General features: G+C 45.5%; 1 protein-coding gene across 4 annotated transcripts in view; it reads left to right on the forward strand.

The window, feature by feature from the left end:
- MDM4 (MDM4 regulator of p53) overlaps nucleotides 1-26191 on the forward strand; it is a 151906-nt gene that overhangs the window by 85507 nt on the left and 40208 nt on the right. The window contains exon 12 of one of the 4 annotated variants that reach the window (XM_084853236.1): nucleotides 9681-10746. The exons of the other annotated variants lie outside the window; for them this stretch is intronic. Within the exon in view, the coding sequence (XP_084709362.1) occupies nucleotides 9681-10189 (509 nt within the window). The 3' untranslated portion in view covers nucleotides 10190-10746. Of the gene's footprint in view, nucleotides 1-9680; nucleotides 10747-26191 lie in introns of those variants that run through there. 4 annotated transcript variants of the gene reach the window in all.

A 26191-nucleotide genomic window follows, 5' to 3' on the forward strand; every position in this document is an offset into this window, starting at 1 on the left:
CTCTGTCCTAGCATGTAAATATGCTAGGTTTTCAAAGATCTGATTGAAATGGACTAAATACTTTTGGTAACCATATGAGCCAAGGGCATTGATTTAGCTCACATAAAGGTGTGTGTTTATCTTATTATATGCTTAATTTATGTTCTTTTCTCTGTTCCCTAAATCATTTTTTTGTTTAAATTTAGTATTTTTGCCCTGAATATTCAGTACTCTTACCTAAACCTACTCAAATATTCTACTACTAATGAATATATTAGCCTTTAGGAGTGGACTGAAAAATTGGAATGATACTGTGATAAGTAAGGAACAAGATGTATAGATTTTTTTTGCCAAATGTTATCAAAGTGCTCCTGTTTGTATTAGTAGCTTTCTTTCTTTCTTTTTTCTTTCTTTGCATTTTAACCCTGCTCTTCAGCTAAAAATGCTCCCAGAGCAGCTTACATAAGATCAGAACAGCCCCTGTCTGCAGGCTTGCAAGTTAAAAGACATAACACAAAAGGAAAATGGGATGGGGAGACGAGATGAGAGGAAAACAAGCAAACAGGGATGAAAATATGACCAACTTGAATGGAAATATACCTGGGCTGTGTTGTAAAGTGGTGGCAAGCACCCAAGAATTAGGTGCCAGTGTGAAACCTGGCTGGCCTCACCTCCTTCTTCTTGTTCATTATAAGGTCATTACTCAATCTAGTCTACATGTGAAAAATAGCCCTCTCATATGACAGAGAACAAAGCCAAGGACCCATGTCAAGGGTGAATGTGAGACCGAAGTAGGCCAGGACCAGGTTGCACAAGAGGCACCCGGAAAGGGAATACTGTGGAAAGAAAAGTGGAGGCTACGTTCTTAAGTAGGGCAGAGAAGAAGACTTTTTTGAAGCTCTGGTATTTCAGTCTTTGAAAACTCCCATGCAGAGCTCTGTGTCCTGTTTTTGGATGTTCTTGTCAGCTCTTGTCTGCACTAGGGATTTTCTGCAGATCATTTTCGGACCAGCCTAATGCATCTCTCCCTGTCTCTTTCAAAAAAATCTTTGTTGGTAAACAGTAGCTGTGTGTGTGTTGGATTGGGTTGGGTGGGAACCCAGATTGGGACTGTGGCATAGGAGAAGGGGGTTAACCCCTGTCCCCTACTGTTTTTCTTTTGAAAATCACTCCTTGAAGCTGCTGTGGTTAATAATAATAATAAAAAACCTAGGTGCATGTATATGGCGGTCCATTTTCTTATGGGGGTCCATTTTCCTTGGAAAAATGGCACAAGGAGGAAAGAGTTAAACCCCCTTCTCCCTGTGCCACACGGATCTCCCCCTGCCCTATACATGCAACTGCTATTTGCAAAAATGTTAAGAGATGGAGGTGCATCTACTTTGGCCCTCAGTGTTTTAGACTTGCTCCATTATGCATCCAATCTGGAGCCTCTTCACCATGCACCCAGCCGTATTTACTTTTGCTGCGAATTGGTTGGGATGCTGCGTCTGGTAGTACAGGGCTGAGGCAGGTAGGAAAGCATCCTGCACAAAGTTGCTCTGCTTAGTGCTGCTCCATGTGTGGACTGCCCTGGAAATCGGGACACTTGGCTTCTTCTTCACACAGGCACACATAATACGCTTGGCTCTTGAGAAAGGAACGGTGACCGCTAGAGGGAAAATAAGACGACATGAGGGTTGGCATCATCTGGATCTAGTCTGACAGGATCTTAGTGTGAGGCCACTGGCGTTTCATTATTACCCATCTCAGTATGATTTCAGGGTCATTGTGATCAGCTGGAAGAGGAATGCAGTGGCATTTACATAAATGCTGATACACTTACAGGTGCTTTTCTGAATATATTCCTATTCCTGGCTAGGGAATTACATCCCTTCAAAGTGGTCGAATACTCAGGAGACTCCTTAATGTGTGGGTTTTTTTCTCCCCCCAAATCGCATTCTCCTTTCTGATGATTGCAGATATAACAGATCCTGTGGAGTTTTCTGAAAAGGTCAGTTGGATGTTGTATGCTGGACATTTCCCTATCCCATTTCCACATGAGGTGTTTCTGTTTCATGTAGTACTCCCTGCTGGGCCTTTCAGCATGGTGACAATTAATTAACTAACTAATTAATTATCTTTTAAAGCCACCCAATAACAAACTATCTACATCCATATGAACCAGCATGCCTAACAGAATCGTAGAATCATAGAATAGGAGGGTTGGAAGGGGCCTACAAGGCCATCGAGTCCAACCCCCTGCTCAATGCAGGAATCCAAGTCAGAGCATCCCTGACAGATGGCTGTCCAGCCTCGTCTTGAATGCCTCCAGTGTGGGAGAGCCCACCACCTCCCTAGGTAACTGGTTCCATTGTTGTATTGCTCTAACAGTCAGGAAGCTTTTCCTGATGTACAGCTGGACTCTGGCTTCCTGTACCTTGAGCCCATTATTCCATGTTCTGCATTCTGGGATGATCGAGAAGAGGTCCTGGCCTTCCTCTCTGTGACAACCTTTCAAGTACTTGAAGAGTGCTATCATCTCTCCCCTCAGTCTTCTCTTCTCAAGGCTAAACATGCCCTGTTCTTTCAGTCTCTCTTCATAGGGCTTTGTTTCCAGTCCCCTGATCGTCTTTTTTGCCCTCCTCTGAACCCTCTACACTAATATGTGGTAGTAACTTGATACTCTGATGGCCTTACGTGAACTTAAAGACATTCTCGTCTTGTCTGTGCAACTCTGTGTTACAGCTACACCTATCTTTAGGATCAGGTTGCCTTTTTCAGGCACTCCTTTGGTCAGAGCTATAACCCAGTAGGGCTGTAATCTCAGGCTTGTATGTTTCTATATTGTATTATATCGCAGTAACTTCTGTAGCAGCTATAATTTTGAATGATAACAACACAGCCAGGCAACATTACTAATTTACTGATAAAACATTAGTGCTGGGAAAGAGAGCAAGAGACATAGAAATAATCTCTAAACTCACTGGACTGTGCTGGAGCCTGGAAGAATTTCTGTCAGCGCTATGGGGAGTTTGGGTAAACCTGTGCCTTACCTGAACTGGACAAAGGCTGCTGGGATAACAAAATAGCTTGTTTACATGAGCACGCAAAGGCACACTGGCTGTGATTGATTTTTTAAATTCAAAATCTCTGCTCTCCCCAGTTGAAATTTTTTTGGCTTTCTTTTGTTTATAGAGATTTGCCAGCTGATCCTATGATCAAATGAATGCTTAGGATGGGATGTACTAGTCAGGTGCATCTGAGACAGCACAAGCTGCAGTGTTACCATGGCAGTTCCAAGACGTTATTCCAGCATTGCATTCCAGGGAAATACACTGGTGCAAATGTTTAAAACAGAAATGTTGAAGATGCACCTGCAGAGTATAAGCCTGGCTCTTCAGGTTCAAGCATGATTATAATTTTGAATTGCGGGGGGAGGGGGGACGGATGAATGACATAATAGAGTAAGGCAACTTCTACCAGACCTCCCTGAGTGAGAAACATCTTTTTTGAGAGCAGCACTGCCTCTTTCAAAGGAAACTCAGGTTTCCTAACCCTGGGTTTTCCTCAAAATATTATTGCAGGGGGAAATTGCTGGCTGATTCTACTATGCAAATCCCCCCTAATCCTGCATTCAGGTTATCTAGCAGGTGCATATCATTAGGAATCACATGTTTGCCAGGATAATGTGTAGCTCTGTGCCTCCATATGGTGACCGCATCTGGAGAATGTTCAGCTTTTGATGGATCTAACAGATATGGTGAACCGCAGAGCTTTCTTCTACAATATATTCAGAAGAAATGTACCATCACTTTCTCATGGTAAATCAGTCTCGTCACATGAAACATGGATGCGAGGATCACATTTCCAAAGCCTGACTTTGAAAATCACTCCTTTTAATAGTTGTGTGGCTGGGAGAAGTTCACTGGGTGCAGCTTCTCTTGCCACTGCAGCGATATGGCAGGAAAAGGGGCCGTAGCTCAGTGGTGAGCACAGGCATTTCATGTAGAAGGCCCATGGTTCAGTCTCTAGCATCTCCAGGTAGGGCTAGGAGAGACTCCTGTCTGAAACCCTGGGGAGTCACTTCCAGTCAGTGACGACAGTACTGACTTAGATTGTCCGGGTGGAAACTGAGCCAATAGTGCCCCAGAGCAGTTCTGATTCTGAGGAGGAACAGCAATCCGTGGGGAAGGCTACTCTGCTATCTTTCCCCAGTGCTGTTCCTTGCTTTGTCGCTAGTGATTAGTATCTGAAAGAGTCATAAAGTAATAAAGGAATAAAGTCTCGGAAAGAATCCTCGTCATCTGTGTCCTGAGTTGGCTATTGGTGGGGACTGCAACAGGCAGCTAGGGCGCTCCTGACATAGATATACCAATAGTCGTACTTGGTATAAGGCAGCTTCCTTTGTTCCCAATGTGACAGGAGATGGTACGTCTCCGTCAGTTCTCCTTGCCATAGAGTTACTAAAGGCATCAGCACATAAACTGGGACAAGAGTTGGCCTAGTAACAAAGCAGATATCCTGTCTGAGGCCCAGCTGGTGATCAGATATTGGGCACACTCGGTGACCAGCTGTGTGCACACACAATTAGGATAACAGTCTTGAGTTCACTGGAGATAGGGGGACGTAGTGAATGAGAGGACCAATTTCCTTAAGCAGAATCTGAGGGAAGGAGGGAAGTGAAGAACTGCGACCTGAAAATGACTGGGCTTTCAATGCTGATTTGATTTTAAAACAAAAACTGGTTAAAGATTTTTCAGTTGAACACAAATTAATTCACACTTGATTTACATCATTTCAAATGTTAATTAGTACTCATTTGATTACTTCGGATTTGAGCAATTCATCTTCAATTGATTGGGTTTTAAAAAAATTTTTACATTAAGCAATAACCTTAATGCAGGAAAGGTATTATCTCAACTGACTGTGTAATTGAGGCCTGAGTAGTGAGAAGACTAGCATAGTCAACAGCCCCAGCAGGAGCAGGAGTACAAATTGTCCAGTTTTCCATGTGCTTGTTGCAGTATCTACCCCACCTTGATTGACTAGGAATACTATATCAGCCGTCCCCAATTGGGCGCCTTCCAGATGTGCTGTACTACAACTCCCGTCACCCTGGCCATAATGTTGTCTGGGGGTGATGGGATTTCCAGTTCAACACATCTGGAGGACACCAGGTTGAGGGAGGCCGGCCTATGTAAACCATTCTTGATCAGCTCCAGGTTTGAACTTCTACTCAGCGATGTATGGGCAGCAAGCCAGGACTTCCCTGCCTGACCATACTCCCTGAGCCCAGACCTTCCATCTTCCACTGCTGACTTTGCTCTGCTTTGGAATTGCTTCCCGGGACATTGGATTGTGCATTTGTCATAGACCTGCCTTAATTCCCCAGGCTAACACACAGAATGGACTTCATTGTCCTTCACAATCAACATACTCCAGGAAACAAAGCTCCAGGCTAACACTACTTTATTGGTTAATGAATAGCTTCATTACAAATGCAAATTCTAGGAAACTCTCAGACTGCAATGAACCAGCTAATCCACGTATCTACGAATATCAGTAGAGGATATGATGTGAAAGTTAGGAAAGTTGCCAGCAGTCTGGGCAAGAACTTCATGGCCATACTAGGTTTGCAGGGATGCTCCTCCCTTAGGGTCCCTCCTACATTGGCTATCACGAGTGGCCAACCTGGTGAAGAATCTTAGCTCTGCTCCTAACTTCTCCTGCTTTGCTCTGCAATGGACTCTTGCATCCCTCAAGTCACACCCTTGGCTCCCCTCCTCCTCCAAAACTTGCGTTCTTATGGTGGAGGAATGGGGGAGCCGTTCAGCCTGTGCCATCTGTGTGTCAAGGTCTTGGGAAGAAAGTCTTGCTATATCTGGGCTCACTGGAGAGGTTGCCTCCCTCTGTCCTGACTGTTCCCATTCTGATTCTGAATCTGAGCTGCCAGGTATCTCCACATGTTCAGATTCATTCCTGACACTCATCATCAGATTAATCTCTGGTTGCATTTCTGCCATTTCCAATGGATACACAGCTATAGGAGCAGGAGCCCATTCTATATTAAATCAGTGGACCTTGACCCTGTGGCTTCTGAAGCTGCCTCTTTACAGAAAATGTGGTGCTTGCATGTAAAGTGTCACAGTTTCAATACCTGGCATCTCCAGTTAAAAAGTTCAGGTAGCAGGTTGTGGTGGAGGTCATTTAGGGATGTGGCCAGTCACAATAGACTATACTGGACTATATGGACGAATAGTCTGACCTGATATAAGGCAACGTCCTGTGTTCTCATGTAATTCTCTCCCATCCACCCCCACCTGTCTTGGATTTTTTTTGCCAAGTAACTAATTGTTGACAACCCCGAAGCTTCTCCAGAAACTATAAAGGAATTGATAAAATGGGGAAGGGGAGATCTGCCCATGCTGGCTCCAGATTTTTTTGGGGGGGGTCTATGGGCAAGATCCCTATAGTGGGGCCCCTCTGCTTCTGTCCTGCTCTCCACTCACTTGCTCTCTCAGTCTGGACCCAGTTCATACAACTATCGACAGGGAGGAGAATGTAAGGAAAGTGAAGGGAGCTGCTCTTAACATCTCACTCTGGTTTGCTCGCATGCTCAGATGCAAATGAAAAGGTAGTAACAGGGAGGAGGAGGAGGAGGAGCAGGGCCAGGCATCTCTGGAGTTGGATCTCTGCAGGGGTATGGGCCTCAGAAGGTGTCCAACGAAGCCTACTCCTGATGCTGGCCCTGAGAGCTGCATTTCCCTTGACACACAATGAAAAGACAGATTTTTTTTTTTAAAAAAACTTTTTCATAAAAATCACCTTCACCCATCATTCTGTGAAGGGCCTTCTCTGCTGTGGCACCCCAGTTGTGGAATGCCTTCCCCTTGGGGACCCGATTGGCGCATACATTGGTTTTATTTCAGCGCCAAGTAAAAACATGGCTTTTTTTTTTTTAACCAAAGCCTTTGAAGGCTAAATGCATTCCGTAAAGTAGCACACTGTTTTAACTGTTTTATTGTTTTAGATTTTAATGGGTATTAGCTTGTTTAATGGTTTAATATGTTTTCAGCTGTTCAAATTATCATTTTACACTGATTTTATCTATACACCGCCCTGAGATCTTAATGATATAGGGTGGGATACAAATGTTTTAAATAAATAAATGATCAGTGAGATTCCCACTGTGTAGCATGTCTTGGTGAGGAACATGCTGAACCTGAGTTTTGATAAATGAGTTAATGAGATTTGTGGGAAGTTCAAGCCAATGGATGAGATCTCAGATTAATAAAATGGTTCATTGCAAATTGGAACCACAAGGCCTTTGGGATAGTTAGTTATTCAAACTCCCCCCCCCCCCGCCACCCTGTTAGCTCAGCAAATGATTCCTGTTTCTTTTTTGTGCCCTTGTGCTCCCAACAGGCATGAATTTAATAGGAAACTGCCCATTTTAGCTCACTGGTGTCCTTTTAATTGGAATACACTAGTTGACAATCATTTTGTTCTAGTGGGTGAAGAGACAATTTAAATGATAAACATTAAAATGATAACTTTAAGGAACTAAATAAATAAAAGCTTTTCTGCATCCACAGTATAAGTTGTGTGTGAAAATGCAGAAATTGCCAGGGAGAGGAAGGAAAAGAAGTCGTTATCAGAAAGTAAAAGGCCACCAAGACAGATGCCATTGTTAGCATGTGTAGGAAATTAGTTCAGCCATTCTACTCCCAGTCTTTCAGGCTAGAGAGGGGAGCTGGCCAGCTGAACCAGAAAAAAACAAATAGGGAACCCCAAAACAGACAAGTGCAAATGGGGTGGGGGGAGAGAAATGATGGAATAAATAAGAGGGAAAAGATCATTGTAGTCCAATGTGATTTGGGCTTTACTCATCCTTCATCAGGGAATTTCAGAAAAAAGAACATTTTGGATTTGGATGTGCTGACTCTTTGGCTTCCTGTGCTGCAATAGTGTATATCTGTACTCAGCTGCACCAGCTAGTTTTGGTGAGAGTCAGAGGCCAGAGATTTTGAGGAGCTGTCCAGCAGCATGAGCAGGAATCATTAAGACCACAAGGCTGAATAGTAGGGAATTGTCATTCTTCCTTGATGTGGTGCTCTCCCAATGTAATGGACTAGAACTCCCATAAACCCCAGCTAACAGGGCCACACTGGCTAGGGATGATGGGATTTGTATTCTCACACATCTGGAGGGCACTGGATTGGGGAGGGCTGGTTTACACAATCAATGGGGGGAGAAACTATGTTTGTTGCAGTCAGCCTGGCTGTGGAGTGTACTAGTGGGGCCCTGATCCTGACCATACTTGGGTAAAGCATCCTTTTTCCAAGTAGGGTGGAGGCAGGCCATGTCTTCTGGTCTGGGCTTTGGCTTGGCTTCATTGTCATCTCTGATGTTGGGGATACTGTGCAGGCCTATTGCTGACGGGTGAGCTGAGCCAGGTTGCCTCAGGTTCCCCTGATTCTGCAGGTCCCCTGGATGAGTGGGACATCTTTGGTTACTATCTTGGGACTTACCTTAAGGTGCATTGACACCCCCTGTTTCCAGGATGAAATAGTGGCCTTGTCCATTTCCATTTCTGGGTATGGAATGGTTCTGACATTAACTTCCCACTTAGTCCGTGAACATTACCATGGCCATGTTACTTCATGAAGATTGTTTTGTACCAGAATTTTCCTGTTCTGTATTAGGATTGTGCATATGTCAATCTTCTAAGACTCTTGTTCAATCTGAAACTCTCTGCGTCTTCCAGTTCTTGCATTCTGGTGTGGGAAATTGAAATGTAAACAAGCTTTATCCTGCTCCTGTATTTAAAATGATTTGCTCTGCTTAGTTCTGTTTACAAGAGGTTTGTTTGTTTGTTTATTTATGAGATGCTTATGAGAGTTTATGAGACATCATGTAGGGATGGGCGAACCCCACCTCCCGAATGTCCAGTCTGGGAGGGGTCTGCCACGGGTGAAATCCAGGCCGCTTGGGGGCCCGGGGATTTCCGTGTAGCCCTGGTGCATCCACTGGATTTTGCATGGTGGCTTTCTGGCTTTATAAAGGGTGAGATTGTGGGAAAATTATGAGTGCAGTTTAGGTAGAAGTAAGTGCTTTACAGCCACAAATGGCATAAAATACACAAATTATGCCCATAATTTCCCCACGATAGGCTAATGGCAGCCACTATTAGCCTATCTCACCTTTTATAAAGCTGGAGAACCACCCAGCATGAAATTTGGAGTATGCACAGGTAAGGGGAGCTGGTCTGCTGTGGACCCCGCAGGTCAGATTCTTGGGAATCTGGCCTCAATAGAGTCTGAAGCGGATTTCTCCAGCATCCCTCTTGTTGCAGTGACATGCCCCAATCCAGCGAAAGCTAATGGTGACTAAAGCCTTTTTCATGTGTTATATATGTATATTTATTGTTGTTGTTGTTTTATTGTTATTATTTTGACTGTCTGAGCTGAGAGTGGGAGATGCTGCATTGCAGTGGTTTCACTCCTACTTGGATGGTCAGCCCCAGAATATGGTACTTGGGGAATTTTGCTCAGCCCCGTGGATTCTCTAGTATGGGGTTCCACAGGGGTCAGTTCTGTCTCCCATGCTATTTAACATGTACATGAAACCATTGAGTGTGGTCATCCAGAGTTTTGGAGTGTGTTGTCATCAGTACACTGATGACATACAACTGTATTTCTCCTATTCATCTTCTTCAGGTGAGGCTGTGGATGTGCTGAGTTGGTGCCTGGCTGCGACAATGGACTGGATGAGGGCTAATAAGCTGAAACTCAATCCAGACAAGACTGAGATGCTGTTGGTGGGTGGTTCTTCTGACCGGATGGAGGGTGCTCAACCTGTTCTGCATGGGGTTGCACTCCCCCTGAAGGAGCAGGTCCGTAGCTTGGGGGTTCTCCTGGAGCCATCTTTGTCACTTGAGGCTCAGGTGGCCCCAGTGGCATGGAGTGCCTTCTACCAACTTTGGTTGGTGGCTCAGCTATGCCTCTGTCTGGACAGGAAAAATCTGGCTTCAGTTGTCTATGCTCTGGTATTCTCCAAGGTAGATTACTGCAATGCACTGTACGTGGGGCTGCCTTTGAAGATGGTTTCAAAGCTGCAGCTCATGCAAAATGTGGTGGTCAGACTGATAACGGGGACTGGGGGTCCCAACAATATAAGACTGACTCTGGCCCACTTGCACTGGCTGCTTGTATGTTTCCAAACCTGATTCAAGTTGCTGGTTTTAACCCATAAAGCCTTACACGGCTCGGGGCCACAGTACCTGATGGAGCGCCTCTCCCAACATGAACCGATCCATACATTACGCTCAACGTCTAAGGTCTTCCTACTGCTGCCTACTCCGAGGGAAGCTTGGAAGACAGCAACAAAGGAGAGGGCCTTCTCAGTGGTGGCCCTCCAATTTTGGAATGATCTCCCCGACGAGGCCCACCTGGCACCAACAGTGTTATCTTTTCGACACCAGGTAAAGATCTTTCTCTTCCCCCGGGCATTTGGCAGCATATGATAAGTTTCAGTCGATTCTGGATTGTCTTATGGTTGTGGTTGTTTGCTTGAGATTGCTTGTTTGAAGTTGTTTTAGATATATGTTCTCTTGTGTATATTGTCTGTTCATGTGTTTTTATGTAAATTACTTTTAATCTCTGTATACTGTATTATTAATGTTTTTTATCTTTGTAAACCGCCCAGAGAGCTTTGGCTATTGGGTGGTATAGAAATGTGATAATAAATAAATAAATAAACTGGGAGACTGGCATTCTGCAAAGCAAAAGGGTACCCCCCAGCACCATCTTTATTCATTTGGTTCAAAAGAATGATTTTGTGTTTTGGAGCTCAGACCCTCTACCTCTGCCTTGTACTTAGTTTCCTGGGCAAGTTACTTTCCTTTTAGTCCCACCAGTTTGCCTTCTGGGAAATGAATGTTTTGTGACCAGCCATACTAACTCTGGCAGCCATTTTATGAATGGGCAAGCCCCCCACAATGGCAGCCATTTGTGAGAGCAGCCACAGCACTCTCAAAATGTGCCCACTAACCCAAAACATTTGGGAACCCCTGATGTAATGGAGGGATGCCCAAACTTTGCTCCTGACTGACATGCTGTCGTTATGCTGTATGAAAGGCCCTGTATGCATGGAGGGCTCTTCTCCAAACATTTGGGAATCCTGCTGGAAAAACCCTCCATGAATCCAGCTGTATGCATAGGGTTCTTTTCAGACAACGAGTGTATGTCCATCAGGGCTGGAGCCTACTATTGCAATGCTGCCCCATGATGTGTGTTCATTGTGTGTATGCATAATGTATGAAAAGGACCTCTGTCCCATGGAAATCAGTGGAGTTGTGACTAAAGGAGGCCTCATTGCTTTCAATGGGAGTTACTCCTGCCTAACTTTATCTGGATCAGTCTCTTGGAGTTCACTGTTAGGCTTCAGCAGAATCTTCTACCAGTAATATCCCTTCTGTTGGCTGTACAGAATTTTGCTCTTAGCCTGAATAGAGCCCAGGGCATTAAAGCAGCAACCAAACCTCCCTTGATTGCATTTCTGAAAACCGCCATTAATCCAAACAATAACCATTCTCTTGCAAAAGAAAGGTTCAGCAGTGATGTGTTCCCACCCCCACCCCCAAATGTGGTTTCTAACATTTCTGTTGCTGTTTTGGTTGGGGTCTTAAAAATAATTATTAAGGGCTTAAAACACACAATGTCCTTAACTGGATTTTCTGGAAGCGAATAAGTCATGTATGAAATAACTCACAATGCTGTTTACACTAAAAAAGGAGAGGGTGGGGAGGTGCAGAGTGGAGGAAGCCAGGGAGGTGCCTCTCATGCGAGACTGTTATTCCCTGTGCAAATGTAAGAGTTGTAAACAATACTGACAGCAGTGCAAGTCTCCTGGTTTACAAGGGGCAGGTGATACCAACCTCAAGAGGGGGCAGGAATTGACTGTTTCAACTGGCCTTTCATGCTGCAAATGAAACCATAATTCAGCCTTCCCCAACCTCGTGCCCTCCATGATGGAACTACAACTCCCATCATGGGAAGGCTGCCCTAAGCTAAGCAACCACTTTTCACTGTTTCAAATAGGTCATTTTCTCATCCCATCTGGTGTGTGTTTGTGTTCATGCGTGTGTCTATTATTCAAATGTTCCCGTTATTTAGCCAGTGAGACTGAACTAGGGCAGCATAAAGCCTTCCCCTATATCATGTTCGTAGATGTTAAAGTCAGAGGGAACTGGTGTGAACATGAGTTTTTTAATCTTCGGTGTAGCACAAGGTGGAGAAATTCACCCATAATTCTTGCCTTGGGCGCATTAACCTGTGACTGAACTACGGTGTATTTTTTGGAAATGCTCTTGCAAGGGACTGTCCGTTGGCAAGCAAAGAATTGATTTACCCATTTGCCATCTCCCACTGCAGTCATATACTTGGGAAGACTTCACTATTGATATACTCACAGTTTCTCAGGCCCAAATGACATGTTACATGCCGCCGCCAGCATCTTTGCTCTCATGTTTTCTTTGTTGCACTGGAAGCAGGTTCTGCAGGTTGCAAGTTTCGATGCAGGATCTGTGACAAAGGGCATTTCCAGGCCATCTGTTTGCTCAAACTCTGCTCCTCCCTCCACAAGCCACATTTCACTCTGTGGGGGAAAAGATACCAGTGCCTGTATCTTTTCCACCATGGGGCAAGAGGCAGCTTGGGGAATGATTCTGAGTGGGAACATGATATAACTGCCCACCCACCCCCTGCCGCTGCCATTCTTTCACTGAAACTCACAGCCTCTGGAGGCTGGTTTTGATAAAGAAAAGAAAATGGGGAAAAACATGCATGTGGCTGTGTGGCCACCCCGGTGCATGATGAATTCCTTCTCCATCAGCCCATGACAAGGTGATCATGTGCATGTGACTGCCACATGCTAAATTAAGCCCAGAATGGGAATTTGGCACACCATTGTACATGCTGCAGTATCGACGTTGGCAGTGATATGCCCAAAACCGATCCAGTCTGAAACTGAATACAGCAGCCTCGCCATATGCTAATGTGGCTGGAACATTTCCCCATAGCCATCATCTGCTGGCCCTGAGAACAGGCCTTATTGTGGTGTGCAAATCATTTGTACCAATGTGCAGTTCATTGCACAGAAGATGTGCATAATGCACCCAAAGGCCCATGACTGCAACTCAGTGTGATCACTGTGATTGTATACTTGAACTCCACTTGACCATTGTACTCATATGGTCAGATCCATGATATTCAGTTCAGTACAATTTTCCCCAGGGTATAATGATAGTAGCAATCAGTCATTATCCCCATGGACAACATGCTGAATATTATTGCACTTTCTGCATGGTGTGCTTTCAGCCCTGCCTGCCTTGAGCTCAGATCTGTTTAGCGTACACTGGATGATCCGGAGCAGGGATTCTTACAGTGCAATCCCTACTCAGAAGTAAGCCCCACTGAAGCCAGAGGGCCTTACTCCCAGGTAAATGGGTATAGGATTGCAGCCTAAGATGGTGGTCCATGGTGCACATGCTTCTGGTCCCCAAGTGTATGATGAAGTAATAAAGCAGAGGTGGGCAGGATATGGGTTGCATGGGGATTCCACAGCCCCTTCTGCAGCCCCCACTGCCCCTGTCACCACTGCCACACCACCAAATCAGATTTTTTTAAAAAAGGAAACAAAAAAAAGCACCCGTAGCACTACAGAGTACCAAAATGGTCAACTGTAGCTTGCAAACAAGCTACAGTGGACCTTTTTTTGATGCTCCCTAGTACTATGGACACCATTTTTAAATTATTATTTTTTAAGAAAAGATTTCAGTGCCCCATGGAATGCAGCGTGCAAGAGGTGGGGGTGGGGGGTCCAGGGTGTGAAAAATGGCACCTGGATCTCCCACAGTTGTTTACCCCTGTAACCGAGGAAACAGTGATGAACATCAAACTAAAACTCTCCTTCTTCTGCACTCCAGGACTGCTGAACTGAACACACTGGATGATAGGAAATGGGAAGTGGTGCTAGATTGGTGTCACTAGTTTGAATCAGACTGGAGTCACTAGTCTGAATTATGGCGCCTCAGCTTACAGATATACTATCCACACTTTCACTTCACACACGCGCGCGCACACACACACCATTCAGTACAGCTGCATCACAATAGAGAAGGGACTTGCTGTAAAGTTCTTTCCAATGTTCTCCCAGTTAGTGGCCCTAATGGAAGAAACTGTGGTATTTTGCAAAGAACAAGGGAACCAGAATTGTTGCCTGCGATATAACAGTAAGTAGTGGCGAGAGTGCTGGACTGGGAGCTAGATTAGTCTAGATTAATTTCAGCCTTAGTATTTTAACATAGGTTTAGATCTGTTTACAAAATAATTTTTGACAGGAAGGAACATCCACATGATGAGGATTCCTCACCATTGTTCTATAAGTAAGATTTCTTATAAAACACTCACACAACAACTTTCCAAGAAAATGAAGGTTGGGGAGAAAGATGGGGGGAAACAGGATGGTGAGTTTTGGTCAAAATGTACTTTGTAAACTCACTTAATCTGTTAGGTGTGGGGTGGGCTTCTAGATGGAGGGGGCTTAGTGTTAACAGTCAGAAGGCATTGTGCAGTTGTTCCATCTTTTCCTCCTGAATGGATTTTCCGTGGTAAGAGAAAAGACAGATGAAGTGGTGGAAAAACAAGGGAGGGCTATGAGTGGAAGAAGATGATATCTCAGCTCCCTGTACAATTCCGTGCATGAGGCAGGGTGAGTGCACAATAAAAGCCTCATCTGGAAGCACCCGGAGTTTCCTTGCAGGGGTCTCTAGACTAGATATTGGTATGTTGCAGATTTACAGTTTTATAATTTCTACAAGTTGTCTCGTAAAGAGGCTTTCAGAGGCTGTACTCGGTGACCTGCCTGCAGCAGAGAACTACAATGTGATCATCACCAGCTTGGGAAGAGAGTGACCATCTGTACAGCTGTTTCCAAAACGTCACATTGCTCCTATATAGCAACTGGAAGGCCAAGAACACACTCAACTCCTGACATTTATTCATCTTGGTTTGCGACTCTATTGGCTAGTTGGGACCTCTGTTTAAATATCACCTTCTAAATTCAAAAGGAAGAGGACAGGCCTGAGCAGCAATAGTTTTTTTTTTTCTTGTAGTAAATTATTCTGTTTGGGGGAAAGGAGTACTGTTTGGGATTGGTTATGCTTATTTCTGGGGTTTTTAGAAAGTCATCCAAATATCACCCTAATACTTGCATGAGGCAGTTTTGAAAAGCTATGCTTGGAACTGACCTCTGTGCAAGACAGTGGTGGTGGGTTCATATCTAGCATTTTGTATCATTAGATTGGTGCTTCCCTACCCTCACCCGCCACTTTTCTTTAAAAAAAGAAGAAAAGAGGTGGCAGGATTTAAACTTGCCTGGAAACCACATCCATTGTCCTAGCTTTGTCCACTTACCTTTGATGAAAATAACGTTAATTCATTGGACCAAAGAGGCAGTACCTGTACTAGATGTTAGCAGGGGTTGAGAGATGGTCCGTTGTGGCAGGACACGACATCACAAGGAAATGAATGGCCCATTTCACATATTCTGGACTGTGTCCTAGCATTGAACACAGGCCATCTTGGTGCTCAGGTTAACGTACATGAGACCCGGCTCAAACACAGCCCTGCATAAGCTATAGACAGGGAATATGCAAGTGTTCCAGAACTGAGATCTGGATAGGAGTGAGAACAGGGCTGTAGCCAGTCTTCCTCACTGACACATTTTCTAGGTGTGACTTTAAAGAAATGAATAAAAAACCAGTGCCTTCCTCGTAACCAAAAAGAAATGTCTATAAAAGAAATGTCTGTTACACTCAGTGCCAGAAATATTGAAACAAGGATAACTGTTTTGGCAGTTGACCTCTGTACACTACCACATTGAAGTTGAAAGGAAACTAGGGATGTTGAAGAATTCCACCACGGACTCCAGTGAGGCCGGATTCTTTAGAATCTGGTCCCCCAGAGTCCGTGGCAGAATGGACTACAGCCCACCACCCCTTGAAATCCCCCCTGGAATGGACCTACCTGGCAGCAGCTCCGGCTTGGGCGGCGGCTCTGGGTCATCTTCTGGCTGCTGCCGGGCAATTCTGAAGTGTATAGGGCTATACCTTCTGCTCAGATTCAGCCAAATGCTGCCAAACTGATAGGACGCCGCTTCATATTGCAGATGGATAATGACCCAAGTCATACAGCAAAAGCTACCCAAGAGTTTCTGAAGGCAAAGAAGTGGGATGTTCTTCAATGGCCAAGTCAGTCAACTGGTCTCAACCCAATAGAGCATGCTTTTCACTTACTGAAGATGAGACTGAAGGCAGAAAGACCCACAAACAAGCAGCAGCTGAAGGCAGCTGCAGTAAAGGCCTGGCAAAGCATCTTGAGTAGGGTTGTATGAAACACTTACCTTGCTCCGTTCTGGGGCATCCATGGTGGGGGGCAGGCACTCCGTCCCTCCCCCCGGAATCCTCCCCAGCCAGCTCCACTCTGCTGCGAGTCTGCGGAGCCGCCGGCTGGGGCCGGCCACAGCCGGAATTCCGGCCGCTGCTGGGCTGCTGCGGCCGCAAATGGTAGCCGTTTGCAGGGCTTCCAAGCCATGATAGGCTACGTAAGTATTTATGTAACCTATTATGACAAAAGGCAGCCACACAAATGGCGGCTGCTACGTCATTTGCGTGGCTGCCTTTCTTCGTGATAGGCTACATAAATACTTACGTAGCCTATTACGGCAAAGAGCAGGGGCACAAATGGCGTAGCGGCCGCCATTTGTGCCCTGGCTCTTTGCTGTGATAGGCTACATAAGTATTTACATAGCCTATCACAAAGAAAGGCAGCCATGCAAGTGGCGGCCACTGCAACGGCTGCCATTTGTAGCCGCAGCAGCCTGGCAGCGGCTGGAAGACCAGCTGGAGCTGCCATCGCCGCCGCATCCGCCGCTGCCGCTGGAGCTGCCAGAGCCGCCACCAGGTACGCTCCATCCCGGGGGGATTCTGCAGGGTGGCGGGGGGGGGGGCGTTCCACCACGGATTCTGTAGGGCCAGAGTCTAAAGAATGTGGCCTCACTGGAGTCCATGGTGGAATTCTCTGACATCCATAACTCGAGGGAGGAAGCTCAGCATTTGGTCATGTCCATGGGTTCCAGACTTCAGGCAGTCATTGACTGCAAAGGACTTCCATCCAGGTATTAAAGGCGATCCTTAAGTTTGAAACGATGTTGGTTCGTTCCATTACTTATGAGCCACCAACGATGGGGGTGTTTGTATGCCACTGGCTGTACTTCCTGAATGGTTAGTACCCCACTTTTGTCAAACCCCTTGAATTACAGCTGAAAGTCCTGACTTCACTCCCATCTGGGTGTGTTTCCTTTCAACTTCAATGTGGTGGTGTACAGAGGCCAAGTGCCAAAACAGTTATCCTTGTTCCAATATTTCTGGCCCTGATTGTATATGCCAAATCCATGTGTCTAAACAGGGATAGCCAATTGGTGCCCTCCAAATATTTTGGTCTACAACTCCCATAATCCATGACTATTGACTATGCTGCTTGGGGGTTATGGGAGTTGTAGTCCAAAATATCTGGAGGACACCAGGTGGCCTTCCCCCCTGGTCTACACGAACTGTTAGCATCATAAATATATGTCTTTGTTTACTTTCTTTCTTACCTACTTATTTGTAATATTTATACCACTTAACAGAATAAAAGCTCTTAAGTGGTTACAAGAGAGCCAAATGTAATATAACGGTTAGGACTGGGGAGACCCAGGTTCAAATTCCCACTCTGCTGCAAAACTCACTGAGTGACCTTGGGCCAACTAATCTTTTTGACCATGGTAACTCATGTGATTGTGCTTATGGGTATCTGGGTGAGATCACTAGGGATGGGGAACCCCCAAGACATCCATTCCAGGGGTGGGGAGGGGGTCAGCGATGGGGAAATCTGGGCCACTTAGAGCCTCGCAGATTTCTCCAGAGGCCTGGCGTGTCTCTCCAGCTGTCTAAAATATTATGCCGCAATTTACATCCAAGGAAGTGCTTTATGTCTGCAAAGGCCGTAAACTACACAATTTACAGCTGTAATTTTCCCACAACAGGGTAATGGCGGCTGCCATTAGCCCATTGCACCTTTTAGATAGCCAAAGAGCTGTCCCACAAATTATGGCGAATGTGCCAGATAAGGGGGGTGCTGGTCCACTGCAGATACTGGAGGTTGGATTCTTGGGAATCTGGCTTCATTGGAATCCATGGCAGATTTCTCCAGCATCCCTAGAGGTCATCCTTTCAGATATAATGTTGTGATGTAATCAATGAAATCATATACGTAGCCAGACAAGTGACAGTGGCAGTAAGAACGCTAGCAGCTGGAAGCCAGAGGAATGAGCAGTCACAAGATCATAACTGAATGCCTACCTCCCAGGGTTGTTGTGAGGATAACAGGGTGAGGGGTGGAGAACCATGTATGGCATCTTGAGCTCCTTGGAGGAAGGGTGGGATATACATAAAAAAAGCTGAATAAGAACAATTATTTTCACATTCATTAGCTCTTCTAATGAACACATTAAATTAATGAATGACTTTCTTAAATTATCCCCTGTCTACTTTAGGAACACTTTGCCATGTTCACACAGTCACTGTAGTAAAGGGAGCCTTTTTGGCCCCCAGAATGATGATCAGCATGGTAAGGAAGATGGTACCCCTGAAAAATCTACCCTGAGCAAGAGGAAATCTTAGCCAGGCAGACCTGGCGTGAATCCATTTGGCAGAGTCTGGAGTACTGCCACTTTGGGGGAGAGGAGAGCACCAAATTTGCTCTTCTAAAAACAAATTATTTTTCCAACATTCCTTAAGTGGAACTAATCAGTGATCTAGGTGGGGTAGTGAAGCCATTGACCCTACTCTGGCTACTAGCTTTGATGATATCAGTCTTGCCAACATCCTCCAGCAGCATCACTTGCTGTGTCTGCCCAGCAGTGACAGGCTCCTGAAAAGAACATTAAAAGAAAAGAGAGAGAACTAGGTTACAGAAAGCCATTTTGTCTCATTCTCATGAGACAACATCCAGAAGTGACTTATGCTTGGCAGACAAAAATATAACCCCTTGTACAACTGTTTCCTTCACGGGATTCAGCCATGAGCTGCACAGAGGTCCGTAAGTCCCAATAAGCAGGCCCTATAAAATTTTGCAGCCATGATAATTCACAGCTCACAGTTCCTTCTCTGACTATTCCCTCCTGATTAGTGATGTTATCTCGGTGCCACCTTCAAGATAGTGATTCATGGAGGCAAGGCTAGGCTGACTTTAATGGGAGCTTCACTGATTTGTGGCTTTTCTGACTTTCTGGCATACTGGTGAACAGGAAAGCCATTTCAGACAAACACAAAAAGGCCAAATGTAAGGGGAAGGGATCAAAAGAAGTGACTTTTCACTTTTGCCTTTGTCTGGCCTTCTCTAGCCATGACCTAGAAACATATGAAGCTGATTTATACCGGGTCAGACTATTTGTCCCTCTAGCCCAGTATTGTCTGCTCCATCTAGCAGAGGCTCTGCAGGGTCACAGACAGAGTGTCTTTCACATCACTTATCATCTGGTCCTTTTAAACCGGAGATACCAGGGACTGAGAGCTTTTCTGCATGAGGCATTTATTGTGTGCTTATCATTCCCTGCTCATGGTTGTTCATGGGTTCTTTAGAGGACGTTGTGACCCTCCATTTTCTTCTATTTTTAAAGAGTACTTTCAGCGAGATTTTTTAGAGAAGGGAAAATGCGATATTATTTGTGAACATAAAAGAAAACACTATTTCCACTTGCCTATTTGCACTATACCAGTATACCACAGTGCCACCTAGAGGTTATGTAGCAGAAAAGCAGGAAAAGAAACTCTTTTGGTGTAGTGCTCGGATCTCAATTCTGTAACAAAACCAGAAATAGATACAGCGGATAAACAGCCTTGTGTAGAAAAGGTCACTGTACACTCATCATTCCCTACTCATGTTATTTTTATGGATTCTTTAGATGACATCATGACCCTCCAGTTTCACTTCTGTTTTTAAACAGAACTTTCAGCAAGTTTTTTTTTAGAGCAGGGAAAACGCGATATTATTTTTGAACGTGAAATGCTTTTTCCACGTGTGTAATTGGGCTATTCTGCTATACCACTTGCCACCTAGAGGTTATGTAGTGGAAAAGCAGGAAAGGAAATGCTCTTCGTGTAGCACACAGATCTCAATTCTGTGATGAAACTGAAAGTCAATACAGAGGATTAACAGCATCGTGCAGAACAGCTCTGAACTGGAGACCTTCTGCATACAAAGCATATCATAGAATCATAGAAGAGTAGGGTTGGAAGGGGCCTACAAGACCATCGAGTCCAGCCCCCTGCTCAATGCAGGAATCCAACTCAGAGCGTCCCTGACAGATGGCTGTCCAGCCTCATCTTGAATGCCTCCAGTGTGGGAGAGCCTACTACCTCCCTAAGTAATTGGTTCCACTGTTGTATCGCTCTAACAGTCAGGAAGGTTTTCCTGATGTTCAGCTGGAATCTGGCTTCCTGTAACTTGAGCCCATGATTCTGTGTCCTGCACTTTGGGATGATTGAGAAGAGATCCTGGCCTTCCTCTCTGTGACAACCTTTCAAGTACTTGAAGAGTGCTATCCTATCTCCCCTCAGTCTTCTCTTCTCAAGGCTAAACATGCCCTGTTCTTTCAGTCTCTCTTCATAGGGCTTTGTTTCCAGTCCCCTGATCATCTTTGTTGCCCTCCTCTGAACCCTCTCCAGCTTGTCTGCATCCTTCTTAAAGTGCGGTGCCCAGAACTGGACACAGTACTCCAGATGAGGCCTAACCAGTGCTGAGTAGAGGGGAACTAGTACTTCCCATGATTTGGAAGCTATACTTCTATTAATGCAGCCCAAAACAGCATTTGCCTTGTGGCCCTCCAGATGTTTTGGCCTACAATTCCCATGAGCCCTCACCATTGGCTATGCTGGTTAGGTTAGGGCTAATGGGAGTTGTAGGCCAAAACATCTGGTGGGCCACAAATTGCCTACTCCTGTGGCTAGGAAGTGAACCCCGTCCCCTACTCCCTAGCCACTGAAACTTCTAATTACTATCTGCATGTACATATCAAAGTGCATGTATGAAAAAGCATAGCTTGGAGTTTTGCCCAACTTCCTTCTGCCCACAGGAATGTTAACGCATTGTATCGAGAGCTGTGCGCAAATAGCCTCTCAAAACTCTCTATCCTATTTGTGAGCAGAGAAATTTCACCGAATTTTTCCAGGGAGATGAGAAATTCTCAAAGGTTGCTCACAGGCAGGGCTGACCATTGGCAAGGGTTATAGAACAGCTTCTTTCTTTTTCCCTAAGGGTTTTTTTTTGGGGGGGGGGGTTTGTTGTGCTGCCACTGCAACAGTGTTGGTGGGCTGGCCCCCATTTTACATCTAGCATAGCTAGTGCTGGCTCCAGGTTTTTAAGGGCTGTTCAACAAGACACCGCAACGGGCTCCCTCTCTCAGTGAATCTTTTTTCTCACCATCATTGTCACCAGCTGCTTCTCTTTCTCATCATTGCTGCCGCTTGCTTGCTTGACAGGCGGAGAGCCAGTGAGGAAGTAAGTAGCATCTATGGCTCCCCCTTCACATTACCACCATTATCTGGGCCAGAGTGAGAGGCAGGTGAACGTGCAGGTTGCAACGGTGAAGAGGAGGAGCAAGTCCAGGGGACTCCTCCCAGTAGCCCCTGCTGGGGTGTGGGACCTTGGCAAGTACCCGACCATGCCTACTTTTGATGCCAGCCCTGCCCCCGGCGATCTGCAGTTGGAGTTGTGTGTGTGTGCGCGCGCGTGTGCGCATCCATGCGTGCAGTGGAGGCTGGTGGCTCCTATTTCAGTGGGGCGGTAAATCCTCTCTGGGCTTCAGTCGGAACCAGTCAGAACTCTAAAGGAGCTATCCAAGGTGCCAAACCCATTTTAGGGATAGAGTCCAGCACTTTGGATAGCTCTTTTAGAGTTCTGAATGGTCCTGACTGAAACCCAGGCTGGATTCACTGCTCCACAGAAATAGGGGCTACCAGCCTCCACTGTGTGTGTGTGTGTGTGTGTGTGTGAGAGAGAGAGAGAGATTTATTACATTTTTGTACCGCCCCATAGTTAAAGCTTAAAGTGATATGGGTATGTGTGCTGTGTGTACACAGGGACACGTGCATGTGTGGGTCTGTCCCCCAACTAACACCCGAATGTCAAGGGCTCCTTGGAGGTCTCTGTCAGTCTAATCCAGTAGCCAAGTCCAGACACAGACAAAGGGATTCTTTTCAAAGCTTTATTCCTCCTTTACAACTTAACAACTCTACTATTAGCAACTAGATATGAGCAGCAGAGTACCTATGCCCTCAGTTGGAACAGTTGGTCCCCGTTTGAAAGGGAATCACTGGCAGACCCTGAACTTAAGGGCTAGGGAGAGTCCCTCCCCTTTTCCCTTGGATCCTCTGGGCGCAACCATTGTTTGCGCGCCAACCGGGCACTATGCCTCCTTTCCGCGCCCTCCATTTGGTGCTGCTCTCTGCATCGGCGATGCGCGTCCATCAAGTCTGCTTCCCGCGCTCTGTCACTCCCAGGACTGCTATCTAAGCTAGGAATGCCAGTGGGAGGAATCTCCGTCAGCTGTTGGCCCTGGGAAAGAGGAGCGCGCTTCTCTCCCAGGAGCGACTCCTCTTCCTCAGAATCAGAACTACTCTGGGATTCTATGGGCTCAGTGTCCACCCTGACACCAAAGTGGCTCTCATCCCATGGGATGTTGCCCACTCCTGGGTTAGAAAGTGGAGTAGGTGAAGTGTTTTGTTTTCCTGAGACCAAGCAAATGCTCAGGCAGGCACACTCTACAAAGAGCCCTTGATGTCATCAGGGTCTAAAGCAGCAAGGACATTCAAAGTTAATTAAATTGCAGTGCTTGGGTTGCCGCCTTCCTGTGGAGAACAGAGGCTGATTCATTATTTCCATTAGGCCTTGCCCCAGAGCCACTATCCCCCTAACTAGGTCTGGAGCCCTCGACTCAGGAAGTGTTTCCAAGGCTAACAGTCCTTTGCTCAAGCCCAGCTGCACAGCTGGGCATCTTTTCTCATTTTTGTGTTTATAATCCAACAACAGCTTATTATGATGACCATCCTTGCATTTAGCCAGATGCTTGTCTTTTACAATTAGGCAGCCTCAGGGAAAAAAAAAGAAAAAAGTACTGCTTTCATTGGAAAGGGAAGAGAAATAATAGCAAAATGCTATATGAAAAGAGAACTGGGAGGAAATACAATTGCTATTTGCCTCACAGTCCAGTGTAAGATCAGCAATTAGCTCTGCCAGATTAAAAGGCTACATGGTGAAATGGCAAAACCAAACATCATGTAATCCAGTTCCTTCCCAGGTTTTCATCAGCGCTGAGCATTCAACGTTGCAGCCAGCGTGCTGAGTGCTCCTAAAAATGCATTTTCTGAAGGTGGGTTGTTCTGATAGCCATTTTCCTCTGCCATGTGATGAGGTCCCCATAGAACAGGATGTTCTGAAACAATCCAAACAATGACAGATGCTGTGGCCAGACCACTATGCTTTGCTAAACTAGATTTTTGTTGTTGTTTGTCATGGGGGTGTTCAGGCAATCCGGTTACATAGCGCACTTAAAGCAAAAATCCACCATATTTTAGGTTCCTATCCTCAGCTCTGCTTTGGCTGAGGACAGCCACTGCTTTGTCATAGTTGCCTTCAGCTTTTCTGAAGATCTCTTGAGAGCAATGAATCTTTGTTCAAAATGGCTACAACAGCCCAGTACATGATTGGATACCTTAGCACTGATGCTGCACATCCATGCAAGAAGGAACTGCATTTTTAAACTGGCTTCCTCTTCAGCTACATTGTTGTTGTTGTTCAGTCGTTCAGTCGTGTCCGACTCTTCGTGACCCCATGGACCATAGCACGCCAGGCCTTCCTGTCCTGCGCTCTCTCCCGGAGCATGCTCAAGTTCATATTCATTGCATCCGTGATGCTATCTAGCCATCTCATCCTCTGCCGTCCCCTTTTCCTTTTGCCTTCAGTCTTTCCCAGCATCAGGGTCTTTTCCAGTGAGTTTTCTCTTCGCATTAGGTGGCCAAAATATTGGAGCTTCAGCTTCATTATCTGTCCTTCCAATGAGCACTCAGGGTTGATTTCCTTTAGGATGGACTGATTTGACCTCCTTGCAGTCCAGGGGACTCGTAAGAGTCTTCTCCAGCACCACAGTTCGAAAGCATCAATTCTTCGGCGCTCAGCCTTCCTGATAGTCCAGCTCTCACAGCCATACATTACTACTGGGAAAACCATAGCTTTGATTAGACGGACCTTTGTCGGCAAGGTGATGTCTCTGCTTCTTACATTAGCTACAAGTTAAACTTGAATGGAGATAGCATTCCATGGATAGTATCTATTTATATACCAGGTGATAATGAAATCATAATGCTAGAGATCAGGAACAGACAATTCTCTAACCCTGTGCCACAATATTGCTCAAGAGGTGAATTATGAGAATGGGTAGCTCTCCCATAGCTGTCCACTGGCTTCTTGGGCAGCTTTCCCCAACCTGGTGCCCTCCAGATGTTTTGGATGACAATTCCCAACATTCCTGGCCATTGGCCATGTTGGCTGGGGCTGAGGGAAGTTGAAGTCCAAAACATCTGGAGGGCCCTGGGTTGGGGAAGGCTGTTCTAGGGGATTGGGTGGAATCATTCATTGTGGGTAATATTGCTGGCATCTTCTAGTGAAGCAAGAAGGAAATTCTTGAGTAACAAAAAATCCCCCAACACTGTTAGTTGGTTTGTTTTAGGGGTGGTTCAAATGTCCAGTTCTCAACAATTGGTTGTATTTGTGCATTTCAACAGGCCATTTGCACAGTGGCTCCTCTGATGATAGTCATTGCCTTGTTTGCCTCTTGGCATGCAGGGACCCAGCGTTGTTTGCCTTATGGCCCTTTTTGAACCAATTCTGTCATGCTAACCACTGTTCGTGTTATGAGTTGATGGTAACGGGATGGGCAGTCACACACACAGAACTCTTCATGCATTGACTTGTGGTAGTGGCATACACATTTTGCCAAATTGCTGATGCTACTGAACAATGCCTTTGATATCTTGCTTGTAAAGCTGGTAAAATCAAACTCACCAATGCAATGATGTCTGGTCACTCAACAACATTTTGTGAATGGCCCCTGTTAAGGTAATTATCACTGTCTGTACTTTGTGCATTTCAATTCTCTCTGACCTCATTGTTTACCATCTACCCCCTCCCTCAGGAGGGTGTGAATATAAATCTGCCAACTTGAGCATATGATTGACAGTGTCCACAGAAGCTTAAACCATAATACATTTGTTAGTGTTTAAGGTGCCACAAGACTGTTTAAACCTAGATTTGGGTCACTGAAATGAACTTAATTGGGTGGCTATGATGTTGTAACTATTTGATTAAGATGTACTTCCCCCCCCCCACTGTTCTGTTCTTGTGGTGGCTCTATCCTATTTGAGCTCAGTTCACAGTGACTGATCATATTCTGCAAGTAACAGGCTTAGAGAAACACAATTTTACAAGCCAGATCTATAGAGGATGTGTTCTCACTGCTTGCACCAAAAACTGGCGATAGCAAGCAAATTCCTAAATGTTGATGTTCTTGCGTCTCTTACTTAAGCACAGCTTAGCACAGCTAGGGTGTGGCTGGAGTATTTATAGTCTCCAAACAAATTGATGAAAAGGGGGAACTCAATGCCAAGTGAATGTCAGTCTTGTCAAATATTGAAGGCTACATTCTGTGCTGACATTTTGGAACTTGCTAAATATTACAAAGCTTGAAGGGTGAAAAGCACCTGTGCATGTGTAGTGGAGAGAAGTGAAGGAGGGGGATGAATTGCTGCACTGTCCTGTCTTGGAGGAAACAGCTTTTGACTAAAGCAATGGGTGGGGAATTTCTGGCCCATGAGCCACACCGGGCCTACAGTGCCTCCACACCTGCCCCATGATGTACCCTCCTTGGCCCTGCCTCCCTGCACAGCCATCAGGCATTAAAAAGGGCTGTTCTTGGTGCCTTTTATTTTAATCTGTATTTTAAATCTCTGCATTGCTGCTAGGTTTTATTCTGGTTGTATCGTTATATTGTGGTTTTAATGCTTTTATATTTT

Source organism: Heloderma suspectum, chromosome 4 (assembly GCF_057233095.1).
Source record: "Heloderma suspectum isolate Gila_16-S chromosome 4, 16-S_ref, whole genome shotgun sequence".
NCBI classification, from domain to species: Eukaryota; Metazoa; Chordata; class Lepidosauria; order Squamata; family Helodermatidae; genus Heloderma; species Heloderma suspectum.